This window comes from Hyperoodon ampullatus (assembly GCF_949752795.1).
Source record: "Hyperoodon ampullatus genome assembly, chromosome: 5".
In the NCBI taxonomy this organism is placed as follows: Eukaryota; Metazoa; Chordata; class Mammalia; order Artiodactyla; family Ziphiidae; genus Hyperoodon; species Hyperoodon ampullatus.
In genome coordinates, this window is record NC_136918.1 from 67,646,370 (window position 1) to 67,670,037 (window position 23,668).

Below are 23,668 nucleotides of genomic sequence, written 5' to 3' on the forward strand. Positions count from 1 at the left end.
GGCACTTTTCTCTAGGGCAGTGATTCTCAAACTCTAGCCTGTTATCAAAATTATTATTAAGGGCTTGTTAAAACAGAATCCTGGACCCACAGAGTTTCTGTTTAAACAGATTTGGGATAGGGCCCCAAAATCACTATGGGAACCACTGATCTAGGGGTATTGGTTCTCTCTCCCCTGCCTTTTTGAGACATAGTTTCTAAGTGTATAGAGTAACTTATAGTTAATACTTGCTGTGCTTTGATACTAGATCAGTATAAATTCTACAAGTTTTTTCTCTGTAATGGTATTTTAATATATCTCTTTTTATAACATGAAAGTTTCTTAAACTTAGAGTACCATTGAGAGAGAAGAGAAAAAACAACAATTCTGTGTTCACAAAGTACTTTAAAGCCTTACTGAGGCTTTTAGATGGCATGAAAACATTTTAGGGTGAACAGCATATAAACCTGAATACATGAATAATGTGCAAAAAAATCTTAGTACCTTATCTTGCTTCTCTTGGATCAAAGACCTAAAATGTGAACTAGGTTATTATTGTCTAACACTTTCACATAAAACGAAATAGTGTACTTGGTTCAAATACCGGAAGTAGCATATTGAACCCAGTGCTTTACGTTTTCTGAGTTGCTTATTGTATTGAATTAATAAATCCTTCTTCCTACAGGTGATGGGCCACAGTGTAGAGATTATGTCATAAGTCTTGGAGTTGTGAAACCTTTACTTTCCTTCATAAGTCCATCTATTCCTATAACATTCTTAAGAAATGTTACTTGGGTTATGGTCAACTTATGTCGCCACAAAGACCCACCACCCCCAATGGAAACCATTCAGGAGGTAACAAGTATTTTTGTTTTCTTTTAAAGTAAAGTAGATATCATTATGTGTATGTTTTTATCTGTGTATATTTTAAAATCTATATATTTCTCTCTTCAGATTCTTCCAGCTCTTTGTGTTTTAATTCATCACACAGACGTAAATGTGAGTAAATGCTTCCCGTCATATATTTTTATATGTATATATGGTTAGGGCTTGTCCCTATGACATAGGGGAGAAAAATGACATTATGTCAGTGTACTCTATCAAATTTTTTCATTTCAGGAGCTGCAATACATAGTTTGGTATTTTATATTTTCTCTGTGTTTACCCATATCACAATATGTAATTTCAGTGAAGAAATCAAGCCTGTTATTTTTGGTCTGGGCAGTAATGTATGTGCATATATTATATATTAGTGTTGTGAAAACTGACATTGGAAGTTCTTAAAGTTGCCAGTTAGTAATCTCTCTCACTAAGATTTTATCTGATTGTTCATGAGCTTTTTATGAAAGCTCATTTTGACAGCTGGCCATTGAGAGAACACTTACACCTAGTGGTATTATTTTTCGAAAGGTAAAAAAGAGAAATATTTGTGCCTTTATGCATGGGTTTGTATTCATATACCATTCTTACACCAAACCATGAATATCAGTTGCTCTTTAATTTCATTTTTACTCTATTAATTCATTTATAGTGACTTTGGTAATGGCTTCACTTGGTGTAGAGATAATTGAGTATACAAACAAAAAGGAAAAAAATCAGTGCAGACTAGATTTTAAACATAATAAATATATCCTACTCATACTTACTAACACAGAGAGCAAAGGAGAAAGCAACTCAGGAAGTATGAATGAGTGGGAAACTGCCATAACTGCTTATAGATTCAGTCTAGCCTTCATTGTGTTAGAAGAGCTAGGAATATAATGGGTAAAAGAAAATCACATGGATAAAATGCATAGTAACAATCAGAACCTTGTGTAGTTCTTTAAAAACACAGTTTGGTATGATCAGTGTCTGACAAGCTGCTTCATTCCTTCACAGTTTCTAGGGTATTAATACCCTTTTGCCAGGATCTCTGAAAAGATATGGAGCAAATTAAAGTTAGAATTATACTACATCAAGGAGTGACATAATGTGCTTGTTATTCATTAGATGAACATGATCTTTGTCCTAAAGATATTTTTTCTAGCTCCAGATAGTCTAGGGTGTTTAAAAAACAAACAAGCAAAAAAACCACACATATAAACAAATTTTGGTTTTGGCTTATTATAGTCAAATTCTTTGATTAAATTACAGTTTTTTGTATTTTACTTTTATTAAAAGATTTCCAAGAAAGATTAATCTCAAAGTTTATAACTCTTCTGGAAAACTAGACATCTTGGTTGACCTTATTCAGAGATGTATTGTGTTCTTTCCACTTGTTTACCCCAGTCCATTTGAGATTGTAACTCCGTTTTTCTTGCTCTTGATATATCTTGAATTTCTCAAGCCAGTTTGCATTGTTCTTTTTTAGTAGCATTAGTAATATTGTTTACTAAACAATAATGTTTACTAAAAATGCAGTCTTCTTAGGTTAACATTTAGGAGCAAGTTCTTAAATCAGGCCATCAAAGAAATAAAAAAAATAAAATAACGAAACTGCTTCCACAAACCATAAGTGAAACATTGAAATTATACTCTAGTTGTAATTAGTAAACTTATCATAGACTTAACTTTGCTGACACAAAAAGTGCATATGAGATCAGGTCTGATTTAAATTATGATTTTGATGTGAGCATATTAATGACATGTTTAGTATTGGGCCTTTTTTAAAAAATATATCTGGATTTTACATACAGTCATGCACAAGTAACTTGAAGTTTTTTTGCCTATACCAACAAATTTTGGCAAAAAAAAAGTTACTTTTGTCAGTTGAAATTTAGTTGTCTCACATATTTTGATACCACTTTATGTGTGTGAATTTTTCATTTGGTGTCTTCTTTTTACGTTAAAAATATCCATAGTGCTTTCTTGAATTTCTGAAAGGAAAAATGGGAAAGTGCTATTTTCTTCTAGGAGCTTCTTGGATGTTTTAAACATATCATTGATTTAGGATTTAAAGGTTTCAGACTTTTCTGGTTTGTCTTTTGACACAGAGTTCATATTCCAGAAAAGCTTTGGGAAGTAAAATTTCAGGCACAATTATTTATTACTGTGTCTTTGTCAATAATTGTATTATTTAGCAGTTTAACAGTTGTTTGTCATTCTTCGTTTTGGCCATAACTTCTAATTCGGACTTCACATACAAAGAAAGAAGAAACACAATGGCCTGTTGTACTTCGAAATATAGTCATCATAAGTTAATTACAGAGGCTTTTTTTTTTTAAGTACTTTTGGCAGCTGATGTAAATTATAGTTTTGTTTGGTTGGTTGGTTTGGGGGGTTTTTTTTGTTTGTTGTTTTTTTTGTTTTTTTAACTAGAACATGTTTTTTGATTATAGATCTCACAAGTTGACCTATGGTTGCTTTTAATATCTTGATTTGCAGCTGTGGGAGATTCCTATTTGGGAAGTTGCCTCTGGTTTTATAAGGCAAAGCAAACTGGTTGGAAAAGATGAAAGTACTATAATCCTAATACTGGAGTATCGGCTTTAGACCTACCTTGAATATATTCACCTAGCCCAGATGTTTTGAACCACCGTGTATGTTGGATACATATACTCTTTCCACCTACATGCGTTTATCACAATGTCCTTGGACCTGGTATCCCTCAATCTGAGCATTCGGGAAAGAGAATGCCTTTTTCTCATATTTTATGTGCTATGTAGTGTGTTTGTATCTTTGTGAGTTAAGAGTGGATACCAGTCTGTGAACAAGATCATAATTAACCTAAATATCCTAAATATGGCTAGAAGATAAGATGCACACACTTGATATAGACGTTCATAGATGACGATGCTTAGTATAATATAGAAGATTGATTCCAGTGAATTTAGGTGAGAGAAAAGGGAAGAAAGAAGATAGTAGAACAATCATAGGTTAGTCCATATGGTTAAGAATTTTTGAAATGAGAAAATATTCAAAGGCTATTTGAATTTTTTTTATTCATTAGATATTGGTAGATACGGTCTGGGCCCTCTCTTACCTTACTGATGCTGGCAACGAACAGATACAGATGGTAATAGACTCTGGAATAGTCCCTCATTTGGTTCCTCTGCTCAGCCACCAGGAAGTTAAGGTTCAGGTGAGTTTTTTATTGATAAAAACATGTCACTGTTTGCTTTAAGTGTGACATTTGAACATGGGTAATGTCAATAGTGTAAAGCGTTTTTTTAGCCTAATAACAACATATCTGTGATGAAAAGAGTGTTATTATATCCCCATTTAAAAGATGGAGAAAATGAAATAGATTACTACACGAACCTCCTCCTCCCCCCTCAACCCCCCCCAAAAAAAAGCCAAGTTGACTTCTTTGTAAATTACTGATTTCTAACGTAGACCAGGGCAGTTCATATAGCAACTTGGGTAGCATCTGAAACAAGTACTGATTATTTTTCCTACTTTTCCTATTTTTCTTCTTCCACTCTCCTGCTCCTTCCCCCACCCTCCTCCCCCCCAACGGCTGTCCTTTTTTTTTTTTTTTTGTGGTACGCGGGCCTCTCACTTGTGGCCTCTCCCGTTGCGGAGCACAGGCTCTGGACTCGCAGGCCCAGCGGCCATGGCTCACGGGCCCAGCCGCTCCACGGCATGTGGGATCTTCCCGGACCGGGGCACGAACCCGTGTCCCCTGCATCGGCAGGCGGACCCTCAACCACTGCGCCACCAGGGAAGCCCCGGCTGTCCTTTTTTATTCTCCTTCACTGCACCTGGCAAGTTTAATTAATGCTTAGCTTCACTGGCACTGTGATAAAGGCTTTGTACTGAAATGTGCTGCTTAGGGGCTTCCTAAATTGTCTTCTCTCAGTTATTTAAAATCTTTTTCTTTAATTTTGTTTTGTTTTATTATTTTAAAATCCTTCCATATAAATATTTATCCCAAAGAATCTGCATCTAGAAAGAGCCAAAAAAGAGAAGGTGAGAAGTTCACACAAATATTATAAGCAGTAGCTGTCAAACTACGGTGGTAAAGGGAGATGCAGCCAGCAGCAAGCTCTCCCTATCCTTCTGAGGTAAATAGCATGCTTTAATCTTAGCATGACTAAGAGCCTATAAAGTACAATAATAGCATAAGGAAAACTGTTAACCTAATTCACTATTTCTCAACCATGGCTGGACAATAAAATCAGCAGTGGGAAGCCTAAAGAAACAAAATTAGTGTATTTCCCTTGCTCTACTCCTAGAAATTCTGTTTCAGTAAATCTGGATATTTCCTAGAAACCTGGGCTGTAAAAAGCTCTTTAGGTTATATTCATGTACTGTCAAAACGGAGACCCACTGCTATAAAATTTAAAGCACTTTAAAGAAAAGAGGGAACACTTAGCTAAATTCAGAAAAATTGATTAATAGAATAATTTGTCATTTAGGGTTATTTGTGGTTTATTTTAAATATTCCTACTAGATTCTTATGAAGTTTGCATTTCTTAAGTGTGGTACTTATGCCTTGGTATAGGTTTTTGGTTTGCATTTTGTTTTTGTTTTTTCAGAATGCATCTTCAGTTTTAATACTGGACTTTATTGAGAAAATAGGGCTTGGACTTTCACTTGAGCCAACTCTCAAGGAAAGTTATGTTCTGTACTTTACCTGGTAACTAATAGAGATTTTTAAAAACTTTTTTAACTTTCATGCCATAATTTAGGAACATAGAAAGAAAAATGTAATGGACTCTGTAGGTTTCCTCTATATCACTACTTCCCCGCCAAATTATTTTGACACATATTCCAGATATCATCTAATTTCACCCAGGTTGCATCTCTAAAAAGTAAGGCTATTTTTTTTTAATATATCCACAATACCATTAGAACACTTTAGGAAACCGTAATGTTAAAATCCAATCAGTATCTGAGTTTTACTTATTGCCTCATTTTTTTTTCACAATTTGACCAAATCAGTATTCAAACAAGGTCAACACATTGCATGTGGTAGCTATGTCTTTATGTTTCTGTTACTCTACAACTTCCTTCTCCTTTTTTTCTTTCCCCTGTTAAATTTATTTGCTAAAGAAGCTAGGCCACTACAAAACGTTTTTGAAAGAAGTTGAACAAGACCTAAATCAGTGGAAAGACATCCATGTTCGTGGATTGGAAGATTCAGTATTATTAGGATGGCAGTGCTTCCCAAATTTATCTACAGATTAAATGCAATTCCTGTTAAAATCCATATGGAAATGCAATGGACCCAGAAATAACCAAAACAATCTTGAAAAAGAACCAAGTTTGGGGATTTCTCACTTCAAAACTTGACTACAAAGCTAGAGAAAGCAAAACTTTGTGATTCTAGCATAAGGATAGACATATTGATCAGTGAAATAGAATCAAGAGTCTAGAAATAAACTTAACATTTATGATCAGTTGATTTTCAACAAGGGTGCCAAGAAAATTCCATGAGCAAAGAATAGTCTTTTCAGCAAATGGTGCTGAGGCTACTGGATATCCATATGTAAAAGAATGAAGTTGGAGCCCTACTTCACACCATATTTTTTAAAAATTAACTCAAAATGAATCAAACAGCTTAATGTAACATTCAGAAGTATAAACCTCTTAGAAGAAAACACAGGCATAAATCTTCATAACCTCAGATTAGGCAGTAGTTTCTTAGATATGACACCACAAGCAACTAAGAAAAAAATAGATAAATTGGACTTCCAAAATTAAAAACTTCTAAGGAAACAATCAAGAAAGTGAAAAGACAACCTACAGAATGGAAGAGAATGTTTGCAAATCATATATATGAAAAGGTATTAGTGTCCAAAATACATAAAGAACTCTTAAAACTCAACAAAAAAAAATGACAACCCAATTTTAACATTTATTTATTTATTTATTTGGTTGTGCTGGGTCTTAGTTGCAGCAGGTGGGCTCCTTAGTTGTGGTATGTGGCCTCTTAGTTGCAGCTCAAGGGCTCCTTAGTTGTGGCATGTGTGTGGGGTCTAGTTCCCGACCAGGGATCAAACCCAGGCCCCCTGCATTGGGAGCGTGGAGTCTTAACCACTGCACCACCAGGGAGGTCCCAGCAACCTAGTTTTAAATGGTTTAAAAATTTTAATGTTCTCCAAAGAAGACATACAGATGGTCCATAAGCACATACAAAGATGTTCAACATCCTTAGTCATTAAGGCAAAGCAAATCAAAGCCACAGTGAAGTACCACTTTACACCCACCAGGATGGTATAATCAAAAAGACAGTAACAAGTGTTGGCAAGGATGTAGAGGAAGTATAATCCTCATACATTGCTGGTAGGAATGTAAAATGGTACAGCCTCTTTGGAATATAGATTGACAGTACCTGGAAAAGCTAGGCGTAGAGTTATTACATGACCCAGCAATTCCATTTCCAGGTATATACCCAAGGGAACTGAAAACATATTCACACAAACTTCTGTATTATCTTATTTTCTTTATGGCCATAATTACTATCTAAAATTATCCTTCATACTTAACTTGTTTATTGGCTGTTTCCTCTTACAATAATGGAAGCTCCATAGGAGCTGGGTTTATGTCTGTCCTATTCACTCCTCTGTTCCTAAATCAGTGTCTGACACAACTTGCTCAAAAAGGATAGGTAGGCATGAATGCATAAAGATATCTTTTATAACATGGGGCTTCCCTGATGGCGCAGTGGTTAAGAATCTGCCTGCCAATGCAGGGGACACGGGTTCAAGCCCTGGTGCGGGAAGGTCCCACATGCCGCGGAGCAACTAAGCCTGTGAGCCACAACTACTAAGCCTGTGCTCTAGAGCCCATGAGCCACAACTACTGAGCCCGCATGACACAACTACTGAAGCCCATGCACCTAGAGCCTGCCCTCCAGACAAGAGAAGCCACCGCAGTGAGAAGCCCACGCAGCAACGAAGAGTAGCCCCTGCTCCCTGCAACTAGAGAAAGCCCGCGCACAGCAGTGAAGACCCAGGGCAGCCAAAAATAAATAAAACAAATTTATATGAAATAAATATGTATATATCTTTCATAACCTGCCTAACATACCTTTGTGGTAATAAGAAGTGATTCATATAGAACAACATCTCATTAAATCTTTTTATGTTTCAGACAGCAGCACTTCGAGCTGTGGGCAACATTGTTACTGGAACTGATGAGCAAACACAAGTAGTTTTGAACTGTGATGCTCTTTCACACTTCCCCGCACTTCTGACACATCCCAAAGAGAAAATTAATAAAGTAAGTATTTTTAAATACTATTTAATAATTAGCATATACAGTAGCCATTTTCATTTCCAAAATTAGAGACTCAAGTGTCTTTAATACCATTTATTAACATAAACTGTCATTTAGACATTAAGAGAAAATAAAGTATTTTACTCTTTATGACATGGATTGGTACATGATTTTCCATATATAAAACCGATTGTAAACAGTGCACATTTGGCTCTCTTGGAAATGATGAAATAGAGATAATTGGGTGTTGAATGTTGTATGATTGGAAGATTTTAATACGTAAGTTAATCTAAGTTTAATATTTTTTAGCTATTTGATAGAGTGTGTGTGCATGTGTGTGTGCTTGTGGAGGCTATGAAAAGGGGGCACTGACTGGTGATGCTGACATTGGAGTGCATCTGAGGCTGTTGTAGAAATACGTGGGTTGTTGATTACAACATTGCCGATGATTATAACCCAAGAACAGCTCACCTAAGTAGCCTAGCACCCTAAACTCTCTAACAGGTTCATTAAACATGATCCTGTGATCTGATCCAAAAGAGCCTACTGCACACTAGGAGTAAAACTTGTTTACTACTTTTTTAAAATAGAGAAAATGTTTCCCTTTAGTAAATTCATATGTTTAATAAGTTTATTAACTTTGGTAAATTATAGCAATATCCTACATAGGACATTAGGTAGATACTTTGTCTTATTTCGTTCTGTATTTTTAGTATGCATTTATTGTCTATGAAAAAAAATGACTTGTAATCATCTTGGTGGAAGTAGCACATTGTGGTGTAAAGGGTAGCATAGAAAGATCATTAAGGTAGACCAATAAAGCAGTCAAACATCTGGTTCCACTTTAACTCTTGAGAGAGATGGTGCAGTGAATGACTATTACAAATAAGTATACTAAAACAATCCACTATTTCAGTTTTTGTGTCTCCATTATCATGAATAATTGAGAGATTTATCTACTTTGGCTACAACTCAATCGGAACAGAAGAGAGAATAAATAAATGTGAAGAGGATGCTGAATCTCCTTTACAGTTGTTTTAGGATTTGTATTTGTATTGCAGCTCATCAGTTCCTTAGTATTTGTTCAGCCAAGCTTCTTTTGAGTCTTAGTGTTTGGGAACATTGCTTTCAAGAATTTTTTAGAAGGGTTAGTTCATTATAACTTAGACTAGGGTCATTAGCAATTTGTCCAAAGAAAAATATGGAAAGGGGATAGAGGAATTCAGATTCCTAAATTTTTTATTATAGAACATACTCCATAAAATCATTTGGACGTTGTAGTGAATGTGCTTTTTCCTAGTTCAGCTGCAGATTTTATTTTTTAATGAGAAATATTGAAAAGGTCTTGTTCTACAGGAAGCAGTGTGGTTCCTCTCTAACATCACCGCAGGAAATCAGCAGCAGGTTCAGGCAGTAATTGATGCCAATCTTGTACCAATGATAATACACCTTTTGGATAAGGTAAGAAAGTCATCTTGTATGTATCTGTGTAAGAGGAAAATAGTTATGTGAATATATATTTTTCTGTTTAATTACAACCTATACAATGGCATGAGTAGTACAGTAAAATAGTATTAATATTAAAACTTCAAGCAGTTTTTATATACAGGAAGTAGTTCCTTTTAGAAACCCCGGCCCTTTTTCTATATCATTCTTTTATCAAAATTACCATAGGGCTTCCCTGGTGGCGCAGTGGTTGAGAATCCGCCTGCCAATGCAGGGGATACGGGTTCGTGCCCCGGTCCGGGAGGATCCCACATGCCGCAGAGCGGCTGGGCCCGTGAGCCATGGCCGCTGGGCCTGCGCGTCCGGAGCCTGTGCTCCGCAACAGGAGAGGCCACAACAGTGAGAGGCCCACGTACCGCAAAAAAAAAAAAAAAAAATTACCATTATCCTGAAGTTTATTAAAAATTCACATTACTACTACTGACTATAAATGCTTACATATTGTACCAAGCACTTTACATATATTACTTTATTTCTTTATTACTGTAACTCTGTGAGGTTAAGAATTATTCCCATTTGACAGATGAAGAAACTATGGTATAGACAAATAAATTGCCCAAGATCAAACAGCAAGTAAGTGTGCTATTTAATCATACGCCATATCATTGCATGCTTACATTAACGTTTGGGAAAGAGACAGTTTAAAGTGTCCACTCACAGCATGAGGGTTTTTTTCTCAACACTGATCTGTTAATTAAAGAGAGGATATCTTGATCTTCTTTTCTTCCATGTTTCCTACAAACTGGTAGTAGAGGCTAATTTCCTGTAAACTGGTAGATCGGGTTCAATTTTTAGGTAGAAATACTTAATGCGCTAATGATTCACATGAGGAGAAACCTTCTACCTGTTTGTCCTACATTTAGTGATATTTAGATTAAGTCAGCTCAGGTGTTATCAGCCTGTTCCAGCCAATTATTATAAAGTTATTCATCATTCTTTCACATAATGGTTTTTTGGCAGTCATGATGATCATTACCTAGATCACTTATTATACTAGGAACTGCAAAATGATGACTTTGTAATTCTGCCATTCTTTATGTATTAGCCATGATTCTTCAATAAAGAAGAAAAAAGAGCTTTTCCCTATCAACTGTTGGTTTACTCTAAAATATATTTCATATAGGAAAGGCAAGACAAATGTTTGATTCTTGCTCATTATCACTCAGTTTTTAGAATGACATGGTTCCCTAATGACCTCAAAAGGAGACGAGTGTAAAGTTTTTAGTGTCATTAAGGAAATTATGGATTTACATATGTGCATATTTTTTATATAAGTTTTAGTCCTTTGTAGTTATTCTTTCTGACATTCAGGTTGTCCCTGACCGATGGGAACCTCTTAAATTTGGTGCCTGTGTCTTTTTTACATCACTGCAGTAGTTTTTGAGAGCTTCCTACCTTTTGGATGTGATATGATTCCCAGGCTTACCTTGTATATTTTCTGATCTACGCCTGGAATTAACTATTTTCCAGGGTGTCCTGGTTCCTTTTTGTAGCAAATGGTATTTAAAGATCATAGTTCAGGTACTAAGGATGATCATTGCTACAGGTTGTCATGGTATCTAGGCTTGATGAACAAAATAGGTGATAAATTTTTTTTTAAAGAAAGTGAAAAATATGCATATTGTAATTTTATGGACATGAGATTCATAAAAAACAAATCATGAATGAAAGGAAGCTATCAGATATTACTGGGTATTTAAGATAGCAGTGTTTTTATTTTTACTTCTTTGATTTTATATTTTTATCTCTTATGCTGGAAATCTTCCAAAAACATGAACATAATTACTTGAGTTATATATAGAGATATATAATATAAAATCTATCAAAATAACAAGACTACATTGACACTAACAACATGATTACTCCACTTTTGAGATTTCCTTGAGGACTTTTTTGTCTTTAGGATGTATTCCATCAATGATGTACTTAAAAATAATGTCACTTGAAATAATTCCTGTATGTGTGGTTAACATATACAACTTGATATACAGTTAGGTTATTTCTATTTGTTTTTTATTTGGGGGAATTACTTTAGGTTTTGTTTTTTATTTTTATTTTTTTATTTTTGGCCACACTGTGTGGCTTGTGGGATCTTAGTTCGCCAACCCAGGATAGAACCTGGGCCCTCAGCAGTGAGAGCATGGAGTCCTAACCACTGGACCACCAGGGAATTCTCTTGTTTTTTATTTTGTTGTGGTTATATGAAGCATTTATAGTTTCCAAGTAAAAAATATGTACTTTGTTTTCAAGGTATATACACAGATGTCTAACTTCTGTTTCTGTCCGTTTCTCCCTGTTCTTTCCCTTTCTTTACAGATGATCATTTTTATTAGTTTTTGGTTTGTTCGTCTATTGTTTATACTTTAAATATAAGGAAATGCCAATGTAAAGTTTTTTCCATGTTTTTTGTATTTAGGATTACTGGATCTACAAATAGACATATATGTAAATTTGCTATATAATGCCCATCCACCTCTAGAAAGATTGTCCCATTTTATACTCCTACCAGTCTCACCAACACATATTTGGGATTTCTCAATCTGATAAATAAGAGTAGATAACCCACTGCAGTTTTTCTTTTTTTTGAAGTATAATTGATTTACAGTGTTGTGTTAATCCGCTGCAGTTTTAATTTTCATTCTTATTTACATATTTATTTCTTAATATATCCTAAGCATTTTTCCAAGTTGCTAGTCATCTTAACATTAGTGGCTGGTTATTATTTTATTCTTTAGATTTGCTATAATTAGTTATTCCTCTATTGTTTAAGTTGCTTTTACTTTCTGACTCTTATGTGCTACTAAGACATTATATGGAAAGATACGTAATATTACTTTGTTTTGAATTATTTGCTTGGTGAATTCTGAAAGGTGAGATTACTAAATCATATATATGACTTTTTAAATGATTTTTAAATTTATTTTATCAATTTATATTTGAAAGACAATATATGAGGGTAATGTCTTTGTGACAGTCTCATTAATGGTGGGTATTTTCATTTTTAAAACTTCATGTGTTTAAAAGGATACCTTACCCTTGACATTTCTTTGATTAAAGTACAATTGTACATTTCCTTTTTTTTTTTTGACTGGTTTTATTTTATTTTATCATTGACTTCATTTAATCTGATATTACTGAACAGCAATATCAAGTCAATTTGTTGCCGGGAAAGTTCACAAAAAGGAATCTCCATTTGTTTAGGGTAATTTGAGTTCAAAGCCTTATCTTTATTTTATGAATATAGAAAGGCTAGAAGAAAACCTAGGGGAATAAGCAGTTGAAAAATCATTTCAGAAAACACCTTTTCCAGTTTACCCTATATTGCAATTTGTATCCTTTGCTTTTACAGGGAGATTTTGGCACTCAGAAAGAAGCTGCATGGGCCATAAGTAACTTAACAATTAGCGGAAGGAAAGATCAAGTAAGTTCAGCTCTTATTTATTTCTCAAAACTGATAAAATAACAGTACCAATAATTCTAAGATTTAGATTTTAGTAAATCATAATTTAACATAATAGCAAGATAACAGGCATTCTGTGATATATAAAAGTGTCACCTTGACTTCCTTTAGTTATATTTCGTAGATGTGAAGTGTTTTCTTTCCAGCTTTTTGGCCTACAAGAATTTTCTAATCCGTGGTAAGATGAAGCACTTACGGTCAGGGTTGTTCTTTTTGTTTTTTAACAGTGTTAAGAAAAAAACAAGACTTTTTAGGTTAATAGGGCAGAATGAAACTGCCTCACAGATTCTCCTTACAAACGAACAACAACAAAAATTATCTGGCAGCAAACCAAACAAGGAACTAAACTCAACTAAAAAGCTGGGACTAAGAACTAGGGTGAACAATGTGAGGTGCCTAGGGCATAAAATATTAAGAGACACTTACTCTCATAGTTGTGCAGGTGACAAAGCTTAACATTATGCCAACTGGTGAAAGAAAATGAGTTTTAAAGGTCCCAGATATGGGGGATTCCCTGGTGGTCCAGTGGTAAAGAATCCTCCTTACAATGCAGGGGACATGGGTTCGATGCACTACAGCTACACGATGTAGTTGCACTACAACTACTGAGCTGATGGACCTCAATTAGAGAGCCTGCTGCAAACTCTGAGCCTGCACGCTCTGGAACCCGCGCGCCACAACTAGAGAAGAGAAAACCCACATACCGCAGCTAAGACCCGTGCAGCCAAAACTAAATTAAAAAAAAAGTCCCAGATATGTTTCACAGACAAGTAAAAAAGGATGAATTTGGAGCTGATAGTTGTCACAAATAAGCTATAGACCGGTGGTGACTAGTGAATCCACTCAAATATGAATACAGAGTAGAATATAAATATAATACATGGAAATAACTAAATAAAAAAATAATAGAAGAATATTTTGCAGTTTTTATGGAACCAATAGAATAGCAAATTGAGAGGTGGCCAGGTATATATGAGTGCTAAATGTTATAGCAAAGAGAGGATGCTCTCAAATTGAACAATTATAGTTTAAAAAAATAATCATCCAGCCTCTTAACTGATTTCATAATTTATTAATGTTAGAAAGGATCTCTGAAGGAAGTACTCCTTATGGCAAAGAAATGTGTCACATGAAGTTGAGTGATTCCTTCATTTTCACTTTAGTTTTTTTTTCTAAGTTCATGAAAAATAAACATACAACATTAAAAAGAAAGAATGGTTGGATTAATGTAGTCTAACTTAACGTGTGAGAGGTGAGGTCATATTTCCATATTCAAGATTTTAAAGTCAAAATTATTCCAGTGAGGACTTCCCTGGTGGTGCTGTGGTTAAGAATCCACCTGCCAATGCAGGGGACATGGATTCAAGCCCTGGTCCGGGAAGATCCCACATACCACGGAGCAGCTAAGCCCGTGTGCCACAACTACTGAGCCTGTGCTCTAGAGCCCGTGAGCCACAACTACCGAGCCCGGGTGCTACAACTATTGAAGCCCGCGTACCTAGAGCCCGTGCTCCACAACGAGAGAAGCCCATGGACCGCAACTAGAGAAAGCCTGCACGCAGCAACGAAGACCCAATGCAGCTAGCTAGCTAGCTAGATAGTAACGAAAATTTAAAAAAAAAATTATTCCTGTGAGATAATAGGGTGCACGAATGAAGTTCACTTAACACTTACCATATCATGGTATTTTCATTCTTCAGGTGGCCTACCTAATCCAACAAAATGTTATCCCACCTTTTTGCAATTTGCTGACTGTAAAAGATGCACAGGTTGTGCAAGTAGTACTCGATGGACTAAGTAATATATTAAAAATGGCTGAAGATGAGGCAGAAACCATAGCCAATCTTATAGAAGAATGTGGAGGTAAGTTTATTATAAGCTGTTGATATTATTCCACATTTTAATATTCTTTTTGTAACTACTTTTCTAACTAATACAGCACTTCTGTATTTTTCTGTCTTAGATAATCAAGTAACAGAATAAAGTAAATACTGTATTCTATATGTACAGTCCTGCTCAGCTTCTTGCATATGCTTAGGTAACTGAATTGTTGCCATATATTGAACAGGCACTGTGCTAAGGTATTGGGAAGACAGTGGTAAACAAGACACAGTCCTTGCCCTCAAGGCATGTAGTCTAGTCATGGAGATAAATATGAACTGATTTAATGTGCTAATTACCCTAATAGAAATGTACAACAAAAGGAAATACCCTAATCCATCCTGGAAGAAGCAGGAAGTGACACCTGAGCTGGATTTTGAGAGATGAATAAGGATTAATAAAGTAAAAAGGGATGAAAGGTGTTCCAGGCAGAAATAACACCATGAGCAAAGTCTGAGGTGAGAAATAGCATTCAGCTAATTATAAGTAGTTTAGTGTTGCTGAATCACAAAATATGAGGTAGAAACTGCCAAAAGATAAGGCTGCAGACTTAGCCATTGACCAGGCCCCTGCAGTCTTAGAAGCTTTGTAGCACAGCAGATACTTTAGGGCAGTGGTTCCCAAATCTGGCAGTGTACCAGAGCCACCAGGAAGGTAAACAACATGTCTTTAGCTTTCAACCCTTAGGATTAACATGTAGACAGAACATGGAAGTCTCAGATATGGCTGTGGAATAACATGTAAATGTTATCAACCTGGATAACCATAAAAGTAAAGATCTTTCTGATCGAAGTTGAGAAGTAAATGAAAGGAGGGGAGAGGTAACTAAGAGTAGGAGAACCAGTATCTTCAGCTTTCTTAGTAGAGTTCAGAGGCTTGAAAATTAATAAGAAGTAAGTATTTTTAAAGTTACTAAAGTGACAAATGGAACAACAACAAAAAATGCATAACTATCAAGTTGGGAACAGGACATGGAGAATACTGTTAGGGAAATAATTAGGAAGGGAGTACCAGAAAAATTAAAAGCAGGAATTGTTAAAAATTTTTCCTACTTGTATGTTTTTTTCTTTTACCATATAAACATTTTCATTATTAAAAATTTATTTTTATATATTAAAATAAAAATATAGACCATGAGCATTGCCTACTTCACTGGAGGCGAGCCCTAGGAATATGTATCTTATAAACTTCCCAAAGGATTCTGCTGTAGGGTATGACAAGCCATTGGAAGATTTTACCTAGTGAACTGATGTGTTTAAATGGAGCCATGGATATGAGGGGAATGGAACCATTAGAGACAAGCAGGAAACCACCTAGGTGGTTTCTATATATTGTGGTGAGGCCACAATAAATGAAGGCAGTGATAATAGAGAAAAAGGGGAGATGACAAGATTCAAGAAATGGATAGACTTTAAGGTTTTTGAGATTTGATTATAGAGTATTGAGGGCAAGGCGAACTTATTAGTCTGTCTCTCAGATTTCAAACTGTTGTTGATTATCACCAGTAAGAATACGGTATAATAAACTGTAAATGAAGAATGGCAAATAACAAATTGTGTTTGGATAGTTTGAGTTTTAGGTACCTGTGAAATATCCTTGTGGAATTATCATACATGTTTAAGATTTTCAACATCTGAAGCTCAGAAAAGAAATGAAGCCATAGATTTATAAGTCCTCAGCCTATATGTAGTAGTTAAACTTTTTCATGGAAGGGCCTCATAGAGTGTGAAAAGTGAGAAACATACCCATAACAACTTCCTCCACTTAAAGAATAGATAAAGGAAGAACACTCATGAAAGGGCAATTTCACTTTAATTCAGAGGCCTTAAAATTAATTATTACTCCTATAAAGCAAAACAGTATCCAGTTTGCATATCAATAGGTTAAGTTTATATATTCTGCCTATGATTTAATAAATTTATTAATATTTACAGGGAAAATTCCCTTTTCCCCTGAAATACTGTGGTTGATCTTGATCATTTTTCATTATACTTTAATAGCTGTCTTAACATTCATATTTATTAATCACGAGTACTTGAAAGTTTTTTTCCTAAATGCTCACTAGAAAAACTTGGCAGATGCTACAAAGTAGAAGGAATTTGCTTTTAACTTTTTTTTTCCCTTGCATCTTTGGGGATGTGTGTGTGTTTGTTTGTTTTTGGCCATGCCACATGGCTTGTGGGATCTCAGTTCCCTGACCAGGGATTGAATCCGGGCCACACAGCAGTGAAAGCCCAGAGTCCTAACCACCTGGCCACCAGGGATCTCCCAGCTTTAACTTTTAACAAAGCAATTTTACATGTTATTACTCTTTATAAACACTGATGTGTATAGTTATTCTGCTGAGTAGATAGATGTCCCATTGCTTATGTTTATATGTAGTTAGACACTCAGATAATTTTTTAAGATAAATATGCTATATCTTTGTGCATAAAACCTTTTTATTTATAAGATTCACCTTTAGAATAGAGTCCTCAAAGTTGGATTTTGTGTTCCCAAGATTATTGTAACTTTGTCACTGCTTTTTAAATATTACCATTATTTCACTTCATAAAATTTCTTACAGGACTGGAGAAAATTGAACAACTTCAAAATCATGAAAATGAAGACATCTACAAATTGGCCTATGAGATCATTGATCAGTTCTTCTCTTCAGATGATGTATTTAATAATTTTATAATTTTCTTAGTTTTATGTATAAACATAAGTCTGGATGAAATGTAAGCTAGGACGTATATGTAGGTATTTTGGGTGAATGGAATTGAAATAGGTATATGACAGTAATGTTACTTATTTCAGAAGTATAAATATTTCAGTATTTTAAAGTCCTTCAAGGTATTATAAAGTAGTACTAGCTCTAATGGCAAAAAAAAAAAAAAAAGTATAAGAATTTTTTGACAGCAAATAAATCAGGCTTTATTTTCCCTTGATGTCTTTATAAACAAAACAGTGAAGCCTAGTATATCCTATAATAAATCCATTATGATAATAATTAATCTGTATTTGAATATATTGTCACTGTTATTTTTAGTTGGTGACCAAAAACTAATACAAAGATAAATAGATAAAATGAAAAAAATTATCAAGAAATATAAGTATTTCTTATAATATATATATTACTATATAATGTAAGGTATAGTCCAGAAGAGTATCTTCAGATTGTCAGTATATGGTAGTTGAAATTAAAGAATTATTTTTAGTATCACCTCTTTGGGAAAGTTTAATCTAAAATTAAAGCAGTTGTTTCTTAGGAAATTATAGTGATTATAGATAGGACCACCAGTGGATCTCTTGAATGATTTTCTCAACTTTCAAAAAACAAAAAAATGGAATGTTATTAAATATTTTGTTAAGCATGCATGATTTGAACATTAACTTGACAAGGACAGTACTAAAGAAGAATTAACAGATTATCAAGCTAAGTCCTATTTAGAATATATTACTAGTTGAAAAGCATACTGTTTTAAAGGTAGTTTTTGTCACATGTCTTAAAGTTGGATTTTTAGAAGTCCTAATTGATAATTAGGTATACATAAAGCCTTATGATTTCTGGTACTTCAACGTGCAGGTCTTGTCTACTCTGTTGCATCATGAAAAGAATAATAAAGATGATGTGCCTATTTATAGGAACTACACTATAGGTGCATAATTTTGTGGTATTTCAACATTTAGATATAAAGCATATAGAAAGAATATTATACATTTTTAGCAAAGCTGTTATTTTACTACTTTAAGCTCAAAAGTCATTTGTCTCTAATTGCTATTAAAAGATAAACCAAAGAATACACTTACTCTCCAAAAGTGGTAGCATTACAGTGAGTATACTCTGAGATGTAGGACCATCTCCAATGTATTACTTCTCTTTCATTCTTTCAGAAGATACATGTTTTGCATATTCTCTTAAGTTTCCTCTCTTTTTGGCATCCCTTAAGAAAAAGCCTGTATAAAGTGTTTCAGGTTTCTGAAGGGCTGGTAGGACAGTGTTGGCACCCATCATCTCCCATACTTTTTTTTTTTTAATTAATTTATTTGTTTTTGGCTGTGTTGGGTCTTTGTCGTAGTGTGCGGGCTTCTCATTGCGGTGGCTTCTCTTTTTTTTTTTTTTTTTTTTGCGGTATGTGGGCCTCTCAGTTGTGGCCTCTCCTGTTGCGGAGCACAGGCTCCGGACGCGCAGGCTCAGCGGCCATGGCTCACAGGCCCAGCTGCTCCGCAGCATGTGGGATCTTCCCAGACTGGGGCACAAACCCACGTCCCCTGTATCGGCAGGCAGACTCTCAACCACTGCGCCACCAGGGAAGCCCCGCGGTGGCTTCTCTTGTTGCGGAGCATGGGCTCTAGAGCTCAGGCTCAGTAGTTGTGGTACGCGGGCTCTAGAGCGCAGGCTCAGTAGTTGTGGCGCATGGGCTTAGTTGCTCTGCGGCGTGTGGGATCTTCCAGGACCAGGGCTCGAACCCGTGTCCCCTGCTTTGGCAGGCGGATTCTTAGCCACTGCGTCACCAGGGAAGCCCTCCCATACTTTTTAAATGGAAATAGTACTACAATGCTATTTTTTTAAAACTAATTATAACCTTCTTTTTCCTTTTTTCCCTTAGATTGATGAAGATCCTAGCCTTGTTCCAGAGGCAATACAAGGTGGAACATTTGGTTTCAATTCATCTGCCAATGTACCAACAGAAGGGTTCCAGTTTTAGAAAGATGTTGTGGAAGTTAGGTACAATGCAGCACTGAGATATATATATATACACATATATATAAAAAGGTTTGATCCATCAAGCTTGGCTCATGGGATCTGCTGCTGCATTAAATCGGGAAAGAAAATGTGAAGATTTCATTTGGAATCACAGAAAATGCCCAAATGAGGTCAAGATGGCGAGTGGGTGCGAGTGAGAATGAGTGGCAAAATGTAATGAAAACTTTACATGAATGCTTATTTAGGTTGTTCTGAGTAAAAGGGCTACAGGTCACAGATCTTCAGTACCTGAGGAGGAACATTGACATTATACCAGCTGAGGGGAAAGTGCAGTAATGTCATCTTCAAGCCTTGTAAGCATAAAAGAGAATAGGATGCCCATATAAGTCAAAGGAAAATGAGCCCAGGCCTTGCTATGAAGCAGTGTGTGAATGGACAATGTTGAATGAATGTCTGGCTCAGTGATAGAGAGCCAGGTTTGAAATCTAGGGCTCTTCATTCATGAAGCAGACTCCTAGTCCTGGAGTGACTGTGTACGAGAGTATGGTTGTGGTGCTGTATGTGAACGCATGCAAGCTTGATTTGCCTTCAGGGGGCTGATAACAAACCTAGTAAATCATCAAAGTGAGATCATAAGTGTTACTGTACACTGGACATGAAAACAAAGACCAGTTCAGCAGCAGACATTGGTGTATTCTGCATCCTGTGTTTTCTATTTCCCTTCTTCCCTTTTCCCACCCCTCCTTCCCACCCCCCCTCTTTTTTTGTGGGTTTTTTTTTTTTAGGTTTTTTTTTGTTTTTTTGTTTTTTTTTTTTGTGGGGTTTTTGTTTTGTTTTTAGTTTTTATTTACTTTACCTAGTATGGCTTTTTAGTTGCTTCTCAAGTCAGAAAACTTTCAGGAAGGTTTCCCTGTGCATTTGCACCAGATGAATGTTTGATGCTATGAAAAGCTTTCCATATCATCAAAACTAATTTGTGTAGATTTTTGCATGAAAAAAAAATCATAAATTTCCCTCAAAATAGACTGTGTTGCAGTACACAAGTTACCATAATAGTATAAAACAGTAAAATGTGCTTTAAAAAAGCCATCCTTTTCATTTTCAGAGATAACATAAAGATCTTTGCATGAGGTAAATCTACAGCCTAGTTAATTTTTAGATTTTGTTGAGTCCTGTAAAGAAGAAGAAGAAAAAAGTTTCAGTTGTGGTAGAATACCGTGCTGTGTTTAAATGTTACTTGTTTTCAAACTTTGTTTTCTATGAAAATGATATGGAAACTTCTAAAATGGAATTTGGTGCATATGTACTGCTGAATAAAGACCGATGAAGAGGTTTGAGTAGATGTACAAATCAAGTAATGGTTTGAACACCTTTAATAATATGCCTAATCTGTTCAGTTGTTTTAGAATCTTTTTATCTTAGATGTAGGCAGCCATGAACAATCTATTTTGAGCCACTTTAGGGAGAAAACTTTGTATTTTTAAAACTTGCATAAAAGTTATGCAAGTGGTTTTTATAAATTGGAATAATACCTCAGTTTCGAGGTTATGCACACTAAATTAAATGTGACATAAATTAATTTGTACAAAAAGGACTCTTTATAAGGTGGCTCATTGTAGGAAATCCTGTGCCTTCCCCTTTGAGCACAAGTGTTGCATGAACAACAGTTTGCTATAAGAAACATACCAGATTAGCCACCATTAGCATCTATATCTACTTTGTGTTTAAAAATCAACTGGTAATTCTGAAACACTGTAGAATGGATAAAAATTATTTTGTGATCATAACTCTTTGTTGAACTAGAGTATTTTTGCAGCATTCCTTGTCATCAGAAACATGGTTAAAGTTTAAAACTAGAAGCAGCAGAAAACTAGCTTGTAAAATTTATCCAAGTAGATTGCAGGCTAGGCTGTCTTGGGGAAATAAACATTAAAACTCAAAGCAATGTTTTACATGGGGCGTGTGGTGTGCTGTGTGGATTTTTTCATGTATTAGTGTAAAGTTAGAGTAATTCAGTGGCTTATTTTTGCTTGTCTTTCATAAGCTTTTGATATAGACCCAATATTACAGAAGAAATTTCTTAAATTATTTAATTTCAGTATAGACGTATTAATATTCTAACTGACTGAATTTGTTCAGGTGACACCGTCTTTGCTTCTACTTTCTCCCTGTCCAAACCAAGATTTTGACCTTCCTTCACCCCTCCAGCAAAATGGACTGAGAGAGACAACTTGAGCTATATTTTAAGTATTTCTGTAACTACAACATATGGTTCCAAATAGATTGCATACAAAGCATGGTTTTTACAACTGGCTTAAGTTACCAGAAGGTGAACATAATAGTACTTTGCATAATTCATGTTTCTTAGTAAACAAAAACCTGGTTCAAAGTAAGCCAATGAGGTTGTAATAGGCCAAATGATTTTATAGAATAATTTTCTTACAGATACAGGACTCATGGCAGCTTGCTTATTCAAGGCCTGCAGGAGAATCTGATCTCAGAGAAGGCCCTAAGCTCTCTTTTAAAGGGCTCGCCTGATTAAATCAGGCCCACCCATTATAATCTCCCTTTTTTTTTTTTTTTTTTTGAGGTACGCGGGCCTCTCACGGAGCGCAGGCTCAGCGGCCATGGCTCATGGGCCCAGCCGCTCCGTGGCATGTGGGATCTTCCCGGACCGGGGCATGAACCCGTGTCCCCTGCATCGGCAGGCGGACTCTCAACCACTGCGCCACCAGGGAAGCCCTATAATCTCCCTTTTGATTGACCCAAAGCCAAACTGATTAGTACCTTAATTATACCTGCAACATCCCTTCCTCTTTGCCTTATACCATAGCCTAATCACAGAATGATATCCATCATATTCACGTATCCTGCCAACACTTGAGTAAAGGGGATTATAAATGGTATGTACACCAGGGAATCTTGAGAGCCACCTTAGAGTTCCTATACCACAAAGAAATACTAGTATTTAGAGCTGGAGCAGTTTAGAAGTGATCACCTAATATATTGCAAACTTATTTTTAGATGAAGGTTACCTGTGAGAATCTAATGAAAACTTTGGACCGGCTTCCTTCCAAAATGCATATACATACAGTTTTAGGGGTTCTGTGGGAGTCTGAATTTCAGAATATGAATGAACTGTCCCAGTCCCCCGCTTCAGATGATAGAGTTGTGAAGAAGTGACTTGATCAAGGCCAGACAGCTACTAAGGGCTAGAGAAGACCCAGATTGTACCTCCCATACCATTGGAAGCTATGCTTTCAGTTACTGTTCTAAAACGGAGTTCATTTAAATTTGTGAGCCAATGCAAAAAAATGTTTATGCAGGTTTTCATATCTGTATTTTGAGGAATGGCTAACACTAATTCTTATAGAAGCTTGTCTGTGAGTTTTGAAATTACAGTTGACCCTTGAACAGTATGGACTTTGCAGGCCCACTTAAATGCCAGTTTTTTCTCACTAAATACATACTACAGGGTCAACTACTTTAAATCATCTTTAGATTACTTGTGATACCTAATACAGTGTAAATGCCATGTAAATAATTGTTAAGTACAATGTAAGTGCTGTGTAGCTAGTCCCTTGAACAAAGCTGGGGTTAGGGGTGCTGGCCCTCTGCACAGTCAAAAATCGAAAATCCTCATATCCGTGGTTCCACATCCAAGGATTCAACCAGCCACAGATCATGTAGTACTGTAGTGCATATTTAGTGAAAAAAGTCCATGTATAAGTGAACCCAGGCAGTTCAAACCCATATTGTTCAAGGGTCCACTGTATTTGATTTCTTTGAGTTTCCAAAAATTGATCTTTCATTATGGATATTAAGAAGGTGAACTACAAACAGGCCAATTTAGCTTGAATCAAAAAAGTTACCAGTTAGGGTTTCCCTGGTGGCGCAGTGGTTGGGAGTCCGCCTGCTGATGCAGGGGACACGGGTTCGTGACCCGGTCCAGGAGGATCCCACATGCAGCGGAGCGGCTGGGCCCGTGAGCCATGGCCGCTGAGCCT

The 23,668-nt window shown here is 35.8% G+C and overlaps 1 protein-coding gene across 1 annotated transcript in view; it reads left to right on the forward strand.

Annotated features, from left to right (window-relative positions):
- The window catches only part of KPNA4 (karyopherin subunit alpha 4), a 53,117-nt gene extending 33,368 nt beyond the window's left edge, over nt 1-19,749 (forward strand). The window contains exons 9-17 of the mRNA XM_079704991.1: nt 665-834; nt 934-978; nt 3,908-4,039; nt 7,999-8,127; nt 9,481-9,585; nt 12,980-13,051; nt 14,791-14,953; nt 17,538-17,632; nt 19,564-19,749. Coding sequence (XP_079561117.1) covers nt 665-834; nt 934-978; nt 3,908-4,039; nt 7,999-8,127; nt 9,481-9,585; nt 12,980-13,051; nt 14,791-14,953; nt 17,538-17,632; nt 19,564-19,662 — 1,010 coding nt within the window. The 3' untranslated portion in view covers nt 19,663-19,749. The remainder of the gene's footprint in view (nt 1-664; nt 835-933; nt 979-3,907; nt 4,040-7,998; nt 8,128-9,480; nt 9,586-12,979; nt 13,052-14,790; nt 14,954-17,537; nt 17,633-19,563) is intronic.
- Nucleotides 19,750-23,668: the final 3,919 nt, after the last annotated feature.